The sequence below is a fragment of the Melozone crissalis genome, unplaced genomic scaffold (assembly GCF_028551555.1).
Source record: "Melozone crissalis strain CALT ecotype California unplaced genomic scaffold, PUWL_Pcris_2 ptg000009l_1, whole genome shotgun sequence".
NCBI lineage: Eukaryota > Metazoa > Chordata > Aves > Passeriformes > Passerellidae > Melozone > Melozone crissalis.
In genome coordinates this window covers 2429178-2444614 of record NW_026535787.1, presented here as the reverse complement: position 1 = coordinate 2444614, position 15437 = coordinate 2429178, and the positions used below count along the sequence as shown (strand labels likewise).

The window sequence follows — 15437 nt, the reverse complement described above, 5'->3', positions numbered from 1 at the left end:
GGCACAGACCCGTCCCGCCCGGCAGCGGCTCCGGCAGCAGCGCCACGGCACACACGGCCCTGGGGGTGCCGCCCCGCCCGGGGTTTGGCCCCTGGCACCCCTGTCCCCTCCGGGGGCACCCGAGGGCACCGTCCCCTGCCCGAGCCGGGGAATTGTCCCGATCCCGGCACAGGGACGGGGCGGAGAGAGCGACCCCGCGTTCTGCAGGCGGGCACGGGGCTGGGCACGGAACCGCAGCCCGGCCGCCTTGTCCCGGGACAGCAGCTGTCCTTGGCCATTCCTGCTGCTCCCGGGGGTAAAACCCGCCTGGGGAATTGCTTCTGATCACAGCCAGCAGGTGTCTGACGGGAGTCCCTGAAACAGAGCTGAGCGTCTGTGACAAATGAGGGTGCTAAAGATGGAGTGACAGCAGAGGGAACCTTGTTCCTGCCAGTGACCCATGGGGAGAAAGCAATTCCCAGCGGTTTATGCTTGGGAAACAGGGAAAGGGAATTCTGTGTCCTCTCCTGCTCAGGATACACATCTTCACTGTCCTATAACGGGACCATTTGAGGCTTTAGAGAGATGGCCGTGGGTCAAGGACCTGCTGCCTCGGCAGGGCAGAAGGTGGAGCTGCTGTTGGTGATTGTGACAATGACCCGAATAATCAGAGATCAGTGGGAAGTTGTTCAGTGCACCGGCAGTGACAGAGAATGTGCTGGACTTGTGTCACACGTAGAGCTGGACAATGGCCCTGAACACCCCAAAAAGGCAAAGAAACCCTGAGCCACGCTGTGATCACACCCCACAGGGGCGATTTATTGGAAGCGCCAGTGAGGAACAACGGGAATTCCCTGGCCCTCAGCTTGGTCCCGCCTGCCCACAGCACCGCCCTCGGGAAGCGCTGCTCTTCCCGGCTGCAAAGCCAACAAACATTTTTTCCTCCGTCCCTTACAACTCTTATCTGAAAGCCTCTGTTCTCCCGCGCTTCTCCTCCTACAGCATCCTCCTCCTCCTCGCGTCCCTCCCCGGGCCCCTGGCTCCGCTGCTCCCCGGCAATGAACAGAATGGATGCGATTAATGTAATCGATGTGAGCCTCGCCGGGCGGCCCGGGGCGCCGGGGGCTCAGGCCAGCGCCGGCCGTGCCAGCACCATCAGGCGCTGCAGCCGCTCGTAGGACACGAACATCACCACGTTCCAGGAGCCACGGGCCGCCCGGCGAGGCTCGCGACGTGCGGGGACATCCCCAGAGCGGGGATCCCCCAAATCCTGCCCGCGGGTCGGGGTGTTTGGGGCTCTGTGCCGCGGCCGGTCCGCAGGAGCTGAACTCACCCCTTGTAGAGGCCGGCGGGGCCGCCCTGCATGAGCAGGGCCAGCAGGCAGCTCAGGGCATTGCGGGACTGCCCGGGGCTGGCGTTCATGCACCGCGTCTTCACCACGTCCACCGGCGACGCCACCACCGTGGCACAGAACCCGGCGCCGAAGGCGGCCACGAAGTGGCACGGGACGTTGTCTGGGGGTGGGCAGAGCCGGGGCTCGGACGCTGCAGGGACAGGGATGGCGCCCGGCCGTGTCCCCTCCCTGTACCGTCCTCACCTGTCATCGGGATCAGAACCGGGACCGGCATCAGAACCGGGACCGGCATCAGAACCGGGATATCGGGACCGGGATCACGGCTGGGAACGAGCGAGGCCCCGGGACCCCCCAAGCCCCGCGGGCGCCGCCTGGCGGACACAGCGCGGCGGTGCAGAGCAGCGCCCTCCGGTGGGCGGCGGCGGAACTGCAGCGCCACTGGGGCTTAAATAGCTAAAATTATTTTTGTTTTAAAATTTATTTTATATTATTGTTGTTTATATTATTATTGCTTTTATTTTTATTTGTTTTATTCTTATTTTGAATGTATTTTCACTCGTGTTCACGTTGAGCCTCTCGCTGAACCCAAGAGATAAGGAATTTCTTGCCAAGTTTTTGCTCCTACTGACCAACTGAACCCATCCCAAATCCTCTAAATAATTTGGAGGGGTTTTTTTCCCAGCCTAGGCAGGGAATTATTTTTGAGAAAAAAACCCCCCGAGTTAAAAATATGGGGTCTAGGGGGAAGAGAGGAGTCCTGGGTTAAATTAAAAAAGCACTAGGAAAAGTAAATCTCTGGAAGGTTTCATATTCTCTCCAAGCCTGTTTTTTGTGTTATTTGCTCTTGATTCCAACTGCTCCCAGGGATTTTAAACCTCTGGGGTTAAAATGAAGTGCTGAGCAATACAGAAAATAATGGGAGAACTCTCTGGGTTGGGCAGTGGGAGCCTCTGTGTAGTGCCATAACACAAAACAATGACAGACTGGCAGGGGAATACTGACAGTTTATTTCACAGAGCAATGCAGAGTTTATTTTGATCTAGCTCTAGTTTCATTCAAAAAGTATCTTCCTCTGCTGTTTTTCCAAAAAAAGGGTAGCAAATATTCAGGACAATAACAGTCAGTGCATTATGCATGAAATTTGGGTCTTGTTTAAAAAAAAAAAAAGTTAATTGTGAAAAGAACTCTTTGTTGGTTTGCTTTTATCACTTCCAAGCTCTTAAGCACTTAACCTTTCAATCAAGTCATCTCCAAGGATAGAAACAGAACATGCAGGTGATCACCAACAGATGCTGAGGTTGAACAACATCTCTCACTTGGCAATGACAATCCACCAGGAATGGTTCAGAACAGCACCACATCAAAGGGAGAAGCAGCTTTGTTCTCAAAATCCCTTCAAACCCACCAAATCTTGCAGTTCTGCAGAGCAAGACACGCTGCATTTCAGGGACTGGAGAGTACCATGGAGACGGACAGTATTTGGGGAAGGTAAGAGGAGGAACTTATTCCACTTACACTCATAAAAACTGGGGTAGATGCAATTGGTTTTGGGTGGTGCTTTGTAGAGCATCAAAATTCACATTGTCATAATCAAAGAAGGTTTTTTTCCACATAGTGAGGTTGGCCACTTTTGCCCCCAACTTTTAGACACTAAGCCCAAACTTCAGGGTTTCAAAATGCCACAGGACTTCAGCTTAAAAGGACAGAGCAGCTCCAAAACAAGAAGAAACTACTCAGGACTGTTTCTCTCATGGCTTTGGGTGTGGAATGTGATGTATATCAGCATTCCCCAGATTGCATTCTCCTATTTTTTTTTCCAGTTTTTACCTTTTTTTTAAAATTTTATTTATTTACTTTTAACCTCTGATCTAAGAGTTTGGGTTAAAGCCTTTTGCATTGGAAATTTGCTGATGGGAGCCTCTGCCTTGAGATCCCGTCAGCATCTGCTGCAAGACCATCCCTCCTTTGGAGGACACGAGTGTGCAGCTTTAAAGGTCCTGCTTTTGCAGCAAGGAGCAAAGGTCTCCTTGCAGGAATAAATTATATCCCAGGGCTGCTTTGCCTTCCAGACTATTTACAGCTTCTTCTCCCAGGGGCATCTCCTTGGGAAGCTCCCAGTGCACCAGCAGCTCCTCTTCCTGAAGGGAAGCAAGGAGTGACTGCAAACGCCACTTGGAGTGGCAGGCACTTCAGCCAGATCCCAGCAGAGCCCAGCTGGGGAGAAGAGAGGAAAAAAGGGGAAAAAATAGAGATCCAGAACTGCTGCCAGCAGAGACCAATCTCCAGCTCAGGATTTGCCTTCAAAACCCTGGCAGGACATTCCAAGAAGGCCATTCCCCATGGAGCAGCCAGGCTTTGGGGAAGGAGGGTGCGACAAGGAGCAGGTGCCCAAGTGACAGAGCCAGTGCAAGCCCTTCCCTGGCTCTGAACCTCAGCAGGGAAGAGCAGCGAGAATTCCTCTCCCAGGCAAGCTTCCCTTCTCCCAGCAGCCTCCTGCTGCATCAGAGCTACAATTTCACTGCCCAGGAAAAGGGGAACGGGGGAAAAACAAAACAAAAGAAACCATAACAAAATCAACACTTCACAAGAACACCACAACATTCAGCTACACAGTCGCTGCACCGGGGGAAGGACTGGATTAGGGAAAGGGGGAGAAATGGGACACAGGTCCAATGTGTTGTTCCCAAAACCCCCCAAGGGGACTCAGGCTCTCACATCAAGATCCAAGAACTTCAGCCATAAGGTTGAGGATTTAATGAACACAGTATTTCCACTCATGCCCTGGAAAAATTACACTCAAAAAAAAAAAAAAGACAAAAAAATTTTTCAGATTTTCTACATATTTACAAAAACAAGCCCCCCAGCCTCACAACCAGGGAGGAGGAGCAGCCAGTGGCGGGGAGTGGGAGCGGGTTTCTGCCCGAGCAGCAGTTCCTCAGAGCTTCCCATCCCAGGGAGGGAGGCAGGAGAGCACGGCTCTCGCTGCGGGAGCATGGCAGAGCCTCGGTGATGGCAGAGCCTCAGTGATGGCAGAGCCTCAGGTGATGGCAGAGCCCTCAGTGATGGCAGAGCCTCAGTGATGGCAGAGCCTCAGTGATGGCAGAGCCCTCAGTGATGGCAGAGCCTCAGTGATGGCAGAGCCTCAGTGATGGCAGAGCCTCAGTGATGGCAGAGCCTCAGGTGATGGCAGAGCCCTCAGTGATGGCAGAGCCTCAGTGATGGCAGAGCCCTCAGGTGATGGCAGAGCCTCAGGTGATGGCAGAGCCTCGGTGATGGCAGAGCCTCAGTGATGGCAGAGCCCTCAGGTGATGGCAGAGCCTCAGTTGATTCGCAGCTTGGTGTCCGTGGGTGTCACCAGCTCGTTGGCAAAGCCGTTCTCGGAGCAGAAGGACAGCTCATCCGTGCTCTCCACGCCGTTGTTGATCTCTGAGAAGGGCACAGAAAGCAGGGAGGTCATCCCAGGAGCCTCCCCCTGGATGGGAACTGAGGTGCTGAGCAGCCATGCAATCCCAGCACATGGCATCCCTCTGATCTGCTGTCATTTACAGCCAGTTCTGAACATGCTGCCTCCAGGTTGGAGCTCAGCTCTACATTTCAGCCTTTCAAAATCCAGCCACCACCAGAGCAGAGCTGGATCCCCCCTGCCATCCCCTCTGCATCCCCTACACCTGATGTCACTGTCACAGGCTGGGCAAGTCACCTGTGGGAGTGTGGTACAAAGTACCTGAACCTAATTCCTGCCCATCCTGGAAAAGGTCTGGCTCCTCCAGTCACTGGTTTCACTGGGAAAAACCTGCACCCACAATGTTTTAATGGTTCTAATGTTTCACATCCACCCTAAGCAAGCAGGAATAGAATTGTTTCAGAGGCACAAAACTTCATTCTGCACCCCCCACCTCTAAGGGATTTTATGTCTAGGACATGTTAGGGAAGCTTAATTGTGCTGTGCCAAGCTGCTTTCCCTGTCTGGGTTCCCTGGATTTATAGCTGATTTTCAGCCCCTCTGGCTGGCATTTCACACAGCAAGCAATGTTGCCTTTTTGCTCTGTCTGTGCCCAGAGCACTAAACCCTGATCCCTGCTGGGCATCTCCAGACCCTAAATACAACAAAAGAAAACCCATAACAAAGCTCAGGGGGTGGGGGGATTATATTCACATTCCTTCAAAGGTGAGCTTTCCAGCTTCATGCACCACATTTAACCTTTGAAAGATAAACATTTCCATCTTTGCTCACAGTTTTGCTATCTTTCTTAGAGGTAGAGTGTGATGGACACATTGCCAATGTGTTCCAACAGAAATAAACTCTGGGAGGAGCATGAGGATACCAGGAATGCCCCTGAATTCCAGGTCTGCCCCAACCTCATCACCATGTCTGTGGTCACATGTGCCATTATTAGTGGGTTTTTTGGCCTCTGACGATGGTGAGTGGAGAAGATGTGGGACAGTGTGAGATGGGATAACCAGGGAAGCTAAATGCAGGATTTCTGAGCTTATCACTGATGGGATGGGCCTCAAAATCACAGAGCAGTTTGGGCTGCAAAGGACCCTAAGGATCATCCCATTCCAACCCCCATGAGCCATGCCCACATCCCAAGGTCAGCCCAGTCCCTGACCCACAGCAGGAAAACCCCTGAATCACAGCAGCTCCTCCCTCAGTGGGGTGAGAGCTGGGGGAGGCACCAGCAGCCCCATGCCTACCTGAGAAGATCAGCTTCTCCTTCATGATCTTGACGTCCTGGCTGGAGCGGCGCACGGCGGCGCTCAGCATGATCTGCTCGGGGTTGTAGGTCCTGATGCTGCCCAGGCGCCACCTGCAAGGCAGGAGCAGCATCTCAGGGACTGCCTCTGCACAACAGGAGCACCCTCAGTGCCAGGGACCCTCTGCTCCCTTGCACAACCCCGCGTGGAGGAGGAGGATCAGAGATGAGTGACCTCAGGCATCTTTAAGCACCCTATTTCCACCTGGGAATTAAGCCCATGGATTCACAAATCCATGAACTATTTCCACAAGTAGCTGTCTCACAGCTCTCTCCAGTTGTGCAAAGGAGGCAGAGGTGTTTAAACTTTTAGAGGGAACAGAACAAGAGAACCAGCCAAGTAAAGAAACCACAAATTTTCCCTCACCATGGTCAGGCTTGTGGGAGAAGAGAGCTCAGAGGCAATTTAAAGTTTCAAACCTGAGGCACAGCAAGGAAATGGCCTCAGATTGTGACAGGGGAGGTTTATATTTGGTACAGGAAATATTCCTGCCCCAAAAAATACTCCAGCCCAGGGCAGTGGTGGAGTGCCCGTCTTTGGGAGGGATTTAGCAGCCACGTGGATGTGGCACTTGGGGACACTGAGAGCAGCCCTGTGGCAGACCCCCATGGGGAGGGGAAGGTGGGCTGCTGGAACAGGGGAAACACAGCCTGGGGGGCTCAGCCAAGGCAGCTGCTCCCAAGATCCCACCACAAGGGGATGATGTTTAGGCCAGGCTTTCACAGCCCACACCCCACCGAGCCATCAGCAAACCCCACTCTCCCTGCCAGAGCCAGGGATGCCCTGAAACTATTTTATAAGGAAACAGCAGGGATTTAGGGTGGCTTATGAGGTTTCTGATCTGCTGGCACCATCTAGTGGCTCACCCACACAAGAGAAGGTGACAACACAATCACCTTTTCCATTTCTAACCCCCTAGCCAGCCTCAGGAACAGAAGATTTGAGGAGCCCACAAATCTCCAGCCTGGGTCTACGGCATCAACCTGACAAATCAACACCCGCAAAGGAGGTTCTGCAATTTTTATCCCAGGTAAATGCAGCTGGTGTCAGTTTTGTAGGGCTTCCACCCCCTTCCCAAGTCCCAGTGTCTGACACTGGGTGACCTGAATCAGGCTTTGAGCAGGGTACAGATGGAGGCCACACAGAAAAGAAGGGGTGGGATGGCAACACGACACAACTCACAGACCCATGGACAGAAGCAATGCAGAGGAAGCACAAGGAGGCAAAAACATTGAAGTATAAAACAAATATTTTTTTTCTTCTATCATCATCATCTAAACTGAACCAATCTGACCTGGAAGAACATGTTTTTTGCCTTAGTATCCCCTGCATTTTTTGCCTTAGATCCCATTAATGTGATTGCAAGATCTCACAGTACAAGATCCTCCTCAAACTCTAAATCAGGATGAAAACACATTGGTGCAAGTATTCTCTTTGCCCACCACACCAGGATTTTCAGCATCAAGTCACTCAGTGGCCAAAAGTGACCCCTTGCCCACAGACCCCAGCTATCCCAGGGAGGAGAGGGGTCCCTCTGAGGCACAGAGAGCCCAGCCCCAAACATGTGCAGGGACCAAGGGCTTTTCTCCTGCTGGCCAGAGGAGCAGGCACTGCTCTGTGCTCTCCACCTCTCGTGGTGGCTGTGGGCAGAGCCAGGGGGGGTAAAACACACACATGGCTCCTCTCACAGGGGTGAGCCAGGAAAGGGTCACCCCATGTCTCTGAAATATCCTCTCAAAAGGGCCACCAGGACATTTAACTCCAACCAACACCATGTAAAACTCTGTGCTGTGCTCAGAAGCCTCGGGGTCTCCAGAAAGCTGGTTGAATAGAAAAGAGCACCTCTCCTACCCCCTTGGACTCTGTTGTGGTGGCCCAGGTTTGGGACAGCAGCGTGCAAAAAGGCCAGAGACAGCAGGAAGGTCCTGTTCTGGGAGGCTGGCGTCAGGGCAGACCAGACGGACACGGGGTGGGAACAGACTAAAAAATACTGGGACAACAACACAGAGACAGCATACACTGGGTTAGGGCCATGGCCAGACCCCGGGGGCTGCGGAGGGGGGATGCTCAATGCCATGGAAAGGGGTGGGAGAGGAAAAATGGGATTGTTTGTCACTGAGGTGGTAAGATGGAGCAAGCACAGAGCCAAGCCAGCTGCAGAGTCCCCCTGGTGTGCCTGCTCCTGCCTAAAGCCTGCCTAAAGCTGCCTCTCCTCATCCATGGGCAAGGGGAGAGAGAAGGGGAGAGCACCCGACCTCCCTGCACCCACAGGAGGGCTCAGCCCAGCCCTGCTTTGGGAGATGCCACGGGACCAGAACACCAAAGCATCTCATGGACACCTCAGGGACCAACCCTGACCCCAAGGCAGAGGATGGGGGCAACCAAATGCTCAGGGGTGCAAGGCCATGGCCCAGAGCAGGAGAAATGGAGAAGGGAACAGGTGAAGAGCTCGGTCTGGGTGGGGAGGCAGTGAAGGCTTTAGTGCAGACAAGAGCCAGCACTTCCCTCCAAAGGGTGGGAATGACTGGTGAGGGAAGGGCCAAAACGAGGAGCAATCTGGGGTTCTGAGTGATGGCACCTCGAATCCAGCACCCCAGGCTCAGTTCCCTCCCCTGCTGCAGAGCTCCTTGTTTTCACTCTGTATTTTCAGCTTCACAGTGGTGCAGCTCGGGAAGATCCCAACTGATGAGCCAAACCTTTCCAGTTATCTGCCCCATTCATTCAGAGAAGTGCTACTTTGTATAATTGAATAGATTCCATGATTTTCTTTGGGATATAGGCTGGTCTCAAACATCTCTGGTAAATACAGGAAGGAAGGGGATATTTTACATGGGATTATTTCCACAGAGAAAGCATTACATCCTCTGGGAATCTCCCAATTACAGTGTGGCCTCAGAACTGGGCTGTTTTAAAAGGCACTGACTCAGATCATTGTCACAGGAGGTCAGATTGCCTCCAAAACATCCACTGGCTTCAGCATCAGCCTTCCCTGGTGCTCCTGGCTATGGCCTGTGCAATGTTCACACCCTCATGGTCCCCTCCTGAAGCCAGATGTTGGAAAGCATCAGAAAAGCTGCATCCTGCCCTGACCACCTGCAGTGAAGCCATAGCAGAGAGGGAGAAAGAAAGAGAGAAAGGAAGGCTGAATGAAAAAGAGAAAGAGGAGGAAAGCACCAGAATTACCTGATCATGTGATAGCTGTGAGATGCCAGAATGCAGCAGAGAGAGAGAGAGGAGGAACATGCACAACAGTCAGAGCAGTAAGAAAATAAACAAGGCAAAGAGGCAAAAAAAGGTTAGTTAGAAGTCATCACAGTTGGTATTCCCCCTCTGGAGAGGCTGCCAGGATCCTGTCACTGGGGCTGGAGCAGAAGAGCAGCAGCAGTCCCTACCATGGCTGAGAGAGAGAAGCCATGCAGAGGACAGAGCATGAGCACATTGAAGCCTCTGCTCCCACCCACCCCTCATCCTTGCACGAAGGAAGCAGCTCTGGTTTGCCCCAAAAAGCACTTGGGGGGAAAAAAACCAAAACAACCAACCAACAACACAGGAAAAAAAAAAATCAACCAAGACACTGAGGGCCAAATGCCAAGCCCCATTCCCCAGAGCTGAATCACATCAGCAGGTGGCAGTTGGGCAATTCTGCTCTGATTTGGTTTTGATATATCCTCAACCCTGCTAGCAACTCTTTCATGTGGTGGAGAAACTGCAGCACCAGGGAAAGGGCTCTGTCCTGCACAGGGCTCTTGGGAGAGCAAGCCCTCTGCTGCAGTAAAGTCCGACCTCTGGAGCAGAGCTTCTCTTTCTTCTTTCTAACTGAGCACCAGATTTGATTTGCAGAATCACAACATTTCCCATAGTGACTCTCTCCTGTGGCAGGGGTGTTGGAACTAAATGATCTTTAAGGTCCCTTCCAACCCAAAGCATTGCATGATTCCATAATATTTCTACATCCAAACAGGAACAAACTGATTTAAGACAACTGTAACATGTTCTTTTTGAACACTGTAGTGGTGGAATCTCAAAATCCCTCCCCTCTTCTTCCTTTAAAGCACTGTGATGTCTTTGTCAACATCCTTTTCCCTAAAGCATTTACAGTTTCTCTTCCACATATTTTAGGAGCAAAGGAAGGCATCTGACACTACTAACTTGTGATCTCTCATTCTTAAAAGGTGCATCCAATTCTCCATCCCACCTTGGGAGTGGAATTATTGTTTGCAATGATTTTTTAATGAATATTTCCCCTGCTATTGCAATCCAAGAACTGAGGCTCGGGGTACTCCTCTCTCCCACCTCCACCCAACAATCTGGACAAAACCACAGGTCACAAACACACAGGAGCAGAGCTTTAACAAACTTACTTCTGGAATATAAAAACTCCTACAATTACAAGAAATGAAATGAGATCAGACGTGATCCAGATTAGGTGGTACTCGTCTGGAGGCTGCAAGAAAACAGAAAACAGGAGCAGACCTTAAACATTTGGGTTTGTGCAACCACAGGGAGACCACACATGGCTGGAGTTATCACTGAGGAGCAAGAAAAGCACAGAACTGCAGGGGTTCGGTATAAATCACAATATTTATGACCTTCCTAATGCCAGGCTGTCATCCAAAACTATCAGGGGAAACTGCAAACAGGAACAATTTGAAACTCTCCCTCCTTTTTGTGCGCTGACATTTTCTCAGAGCTCTCTGGGCTGAAAGTTTCCTATCCCAGTTGTACCTCAGGGTGAGGGCAAGATGCTGTTTGGGAATCCAAGTCTGGGGGAAAACAGGTAAATATATCCATGTAGGGTCCATTTTAAGTGCAGATGGAACCTTTTAGACACAGCCCCATGCTCTAAATGCGATTTCTGTCCTTTCAGGCACTGGTAGGTCTGGTTCCAGTTGTCACTCTAAGTGGTCATCACACCAGCTGAGCCATCATCACTGGGTCTCTGCTTATTGTCCAGAAATGGGGTAACCAGAGGTAAATCCTCAATTTGGGATTCAGAACAGACAAAAACCTAATTTTACAATTTGGCCAAGACACAGAGGCCAGGTTTGCTGGTTCATCTGTGCTCCTGCTTCTCCTGCAACTCTTAACAGCTGCTCAGCAGGTCTGCAAAGGTGCTCTTCCCTCAGAGGAGAACTGGAAAAGCCATGTGGGTTGAATAGGGAGTGCAATGCAGTCTTCAAGGATCCCACCCAAACTGACAGGATTGTGCAAGAGCAGCGCCAATTCATCACCATCTCAGGGCTCAGCTGGACAGAGAGGGAAAACCCTCAAGCCCAGCCAAACCTGCCTGGAAAACCTCTCACCCCCACACCCCCCCGTGCATTTCCTGGTGCCAGAGGCCGCCAGGGAGTGCTTACCATGAGCCAGATGGGGAAAGGCACCTTGCGGAGGAGGTGGGAGCTGTCGGAGGTGACCGAGGGGACGCCGGCGCACCAGAGGATGGAGAACAGCCAGGGCTCGTTCACCGTGTACAGGTTCACACTCAGGTTGGCCATGCTGTAGTCCCTGCCAGGGCAAACACAGGGTGACATGCAGGACCCCACCAAACCCCATCTCTTGCCATCAGCCCCAGCTGGGTTTGTGTGGTTTGAGTTGTGGGAAGTTTTTAACAGGGTGTGGGTGCCTCATGAGCACTGCAGGGCAATGTTTGATCCTGACAGCTTCCCTCACCTCTTGGCTGCTGTCTGGCACAGGCCACAGACCATCTCAGATGCTTCCCCAGGAATGATGGACATGGTGTGTTCCTGGAACAACCATCTCGTCGTGTTGATGCGAAATTAGCATCTGCCTCAGACGCCTGGAACATTTCGGGGGCAATCTGCTTAATTAAACACTGGCAGACCTGTCTCCAGCATCACCTCCTGCAACTTCCATGCCCTTGGTTTGGGGACAATTGCAGAGCTACAGCTTCCAGTCTCCTGAGGTCATTTTCCAAGCAGCTAAAACTGCCAGCAGCAAACCAAGCACTGGCAATTACCTGGTACCCGGATAATTCACATAAATTGCTCTGTTTCCTCATCTCTGAAGGAGAAGCATCAACAATCCCCCTCACACGGGCAGCACAGATTAATCCCTGCAATTTAGCACCAGCAGAACAATTTGAGATGGAAGGGGACACAGTGCAAGACACGGACATCTCCCAGCTCTCAGCAGGAACAACGTGCTCCAAAGGGGTGCTCAAGGGCAGGGGTGCTTGCAGCAATGCTGCATTCAGGTGCTGGATTTGGGGAGAATTGACAGAACTGTGTTAAACCAGGGCTGCAGCAACATTTGGCTGGGCACCACCGGGTTCAAGAAACATTTAGGTGACAGCTCTTATTTTGGAGGCAGCTCAGGTGGGGTTGATGGGAGATTGGGGCTAAACTGCGATAGATGAGTGAGTTGGCATAGAGCCTTCTCCATGGGACAGAGCAAACAGGAGGAAAAATAAGCAGGGATTATCCTGCAGGTAAAGCACAACCTTGGTTTTAAGGGTGAGGAGCTGGGCTGACTGCTGGCAGCCACAGAAGGACACAGCTGGATCTCCCCAAACAGGGCCACGCTCTCAAACAGCTGCAGGCTCAGTTCTTCCCTACTTCAGCTCTGACATGCAGCCAGACAGCTCCTTTGGAGGTATTTCTCTGCTGCAAACCTCTTTAATTTAAATTTCAAAAACCAGAAAAGCCCTACCAGAAGCAATGTGCCCTCCCTGGAAAAGGGGGCAAAGCTGGGAGCTAAAACACCACAGAGTTCACACATAGGCTCAGGCAGGGCAGGATCCCCTTGCTGTGCCAGGGCCATTACAGAGAAGAGCTAAATAGGTGATACAGGACAGGAGTTTCTCTTTCTGCAAAGAGAAATTTCTGAAAGCATATCCAGACTTTGGGCTAATCAAAATTCCATGCTAGCAGCTCTGGAGCAGACAAAGGGCAGCTGTAAATGAGGATGAAGCAACACTCTGAGGGAACTCAGTGTGAAAGGCCTTCACTTTTTCCCAGAACTGTGAGTGCAATAAGAATCAGCCAATTCATACATTTGTATTTCAAAGAGGCCCATCATATCCTGAGGCAGCATGTAGAGATGTCAGAGGCAGCTGTGCCTTCCCAGAAACAGCCTGGATTCCGGATGATGGGCAGGGAAAAGCTTGCCCAGCTCAAGCTTTCCAGAGCAAATCCATCTGGAAAGATCCCTGAGTGCAGCAGACAGGCTGGGATGCTCAGGGAGGGATGCTGAGGGCTCTGGCAGTACCTGACCTCCTCGTTGGTGACCTTGGTGTAGCGCAGGTTGAGCTTCACGATGCCCTTCTCCCGCAGGCGCTCTGCGTCCAGCTTCAGGCCAGAGGTCTGCTGGAAACCAGGGGCAACCTGCCTGACCAGCTGCCTCTCCGTGTCTGGCAGCCACATCACCTGCGGGGGCAGCAAGAAAGGGCTCAGGGTATGGCAAATGTGGCTCCCAAATCCAGCCCAGGGCACGGAATTCCTGAGCTCACACCGTGATTCCGAAGCACGTCAAATCAACAGCTCACGCTCAGCTGCAAGAGGTAAAGTGGGTCATGGAATCACAGAGTGGTCTGGGTAGAAGGGGACCTTTAAAGTCATCTCATTCCTTGCCATTCCAACACCTTTCTCTAGCTCTAAGCAGCCTGGTCTTAATAACTCAGTGACACACATCTACCAAAGCATCAGAGCAGCACAGAAGCAGCCATGTGCGTTTTCAATACGGAACCAAAAACCTGAGGGAGAAATCCCACCTCACATCCCCACATCTATATTTCAACGATCTTTCTCTTGCTCTTCATCTCCATCTCTGTTGTAGCCTTTTGGGGACTTAAAAAAAGAGGGAGAACCAGTTTCCTTATACCCAGAGAGAAAGAACCTCTCCTGAGCTGTAGCAGGTGCTCCATTCCAACCTCTGTGCCCAGCACAACTTGTAGTGATGCCTCACTGGAGACACACAAGGATTCATGGAAACAATAGGGATTTTGGAAATTTCTCCAAACCCACAGCACTCACAGCCTGCTGCCGAATCCCCGATGCCAGGATGGTTTCCAGGGTGATGTTGATGTAAGTGCTGTAGTAGGGATGAGCTGCTGGCAGGTCCTGGAAGTTCAGGATCAGGGATGTGTTGTCCTTGATCACCTCCAGCATATCTTCCAGCTTGCAGACCGACTGGTTGGCAGCCTCCAAGTAGTCAGCCCTTGAGAGAGACCCTGCTGTCCAGAAAGGGTCATTCTGGAAGCAAAGCAATCCCAGGATTACACAAAGCCCAAAGTGCAAAGACTTTCTTATTTTTTTCTTTGTGGAGATGATTGTCCCAAAATTAAATTTAAAAAAGGGGAACAGTGTATAACATGCTGTTTTGTCTGTCATTTTTATAATCACATAAAAAAGTAATTATAACTGGGGGTCTTAAAGCTCTTTGTGGTGTCAGCCAGGCTTGAGGCCCCTTTTTCCAGAAGAGGCACAGAAAGACAAGTTGGCTTAGACCAAGCCTAAACTAAACTAAACCTACACCATTCCCCCTCAAAGGGGACCTTACAGGAGCTGTGATCCCATGGCTCCATGGCACCCACCTGCAGGAACCACTCCCCAGCGTTGAGCTTCTCCAGGTCAGTCCAGTTGAACATGGAGCAGTGCTCGTAGGCGCGCTCTGGGAACACCTCCTCCACGTTGGTTGTTCTCCTGAGAGTCTTGTCGTGCATCAGGAAGGGCACCCCATCATAGCTGCAAACACAGAACCCCTTACAGGTGTGGAGGAGAGAAATTCCCCTTCCCACTCCAGCCTCTCTCACATCAAAATCCTTGGGAAGGTCTCACACACTCTAAAACCACCCCAGCATCCTCAAAAGCTCTCTTAGATACCTGCAGGGTGTTGGCAGTCACTGACACAACACTGTCCATGCCTTATCCACTTTTATCCCCTCAAAAATGCAAAACTCAGGTGGTTTTGACTTAGAGTGACTTAAAAACACCCACCCTGAATGCTCATCAAAGCTTCTGCAGCACCCAAAACCATCCAGAGGTTTCCCTGGAAGCACGGACACACACAAACACACAGCAGGAAAGAAAGGGAATTTTCAAAGCCTCTCACATCAGGCTTTCAGCAAGATGCAAGGCTCCCAAACTACCAAAAATGCTCTGAAATTGCCTTCTCCAATTGAAAACTGGTTTTGTGCCCACATGAGTTAAGTTCATGTTTAAAAAAAGAAAAAAAAAAAACCTGATACCTCTCAGATGAAACAAAGCAGGCAAATGCATGCCCTGGGGTTTTTAAGTCATCTGGATATTACAGAATAATGGTCTGTAAAGCATAAAAAGCTCTTTAAACTTTCTTCCACTCCGTTTTCTGTGATCAGATCAGTGGTGAA

The 15437-nt window shown here is 51.3% G+C and overlaps 2 protein-coding genes across 4 annotated transcripts in view; both read right to left on the bottom strand.

Annotated features, from left to right (window-relative positions):
* Positions 1-465: 465 nt before the first annotated feature.
* LOC128933296 (uncharacterized) lies at positions 466-2642 on the bottom strand. The gene is given in 4 exon segments (XM_054270225.1): positions 466-470; positions 980-1302; positions 1304-1561; positions 2617-2642. Coding segments are annotated over 4 exon segments (612 nt in total).
* Positions 2643-4555: 1913 nt separating this feature from the next.
* The window catches only part of GDPD5 (glycerophosphodiester phosphodiesterase domain containing 5), a 59771-nt gene continuing 48889 nt past the window's right edge, over positions 4556-15437 (bottom strand). Inside the window, exons 10-18 of one of the 3 annotated variants that reach the window (XM_054270433.1) lie at positions 14643-14793; positions 14083-14301; positions 13319-13476; positions 11449-11596; positions 10453-10535; positions 9275-9289; positions 6032-6144; positions 4641-4759; positions 4556-4586 (exon numbers count right to left, since the gene is read on the bottom strand). In XM_054270433.1, the coding sequence (XP_054126408.1) occupies positions 4653-4759; positions 6032-6144; positions 9275-9289; positions 10453-10535; positions 11449-11596; positions 13319-13476; positions 14083-14301; positions 14643-14793 (994 nt within the window). In that variant the 3' untranslated portion in view covers positions 4556-4586; positions 4641-4652. Of the gene's footprint in view, positions 4760-6031; positions 6145-9274; positions 9290-10452; positions 10536-11448; positions 11597-13318; positions 13477-14082; positions 14302-14642; positions 14794-15437 lie in introns of all 3 variants that reach the window. The other 2 variants (XM_054270432.1, XM_054270434.1) reach the window with 2 other exon arrangements.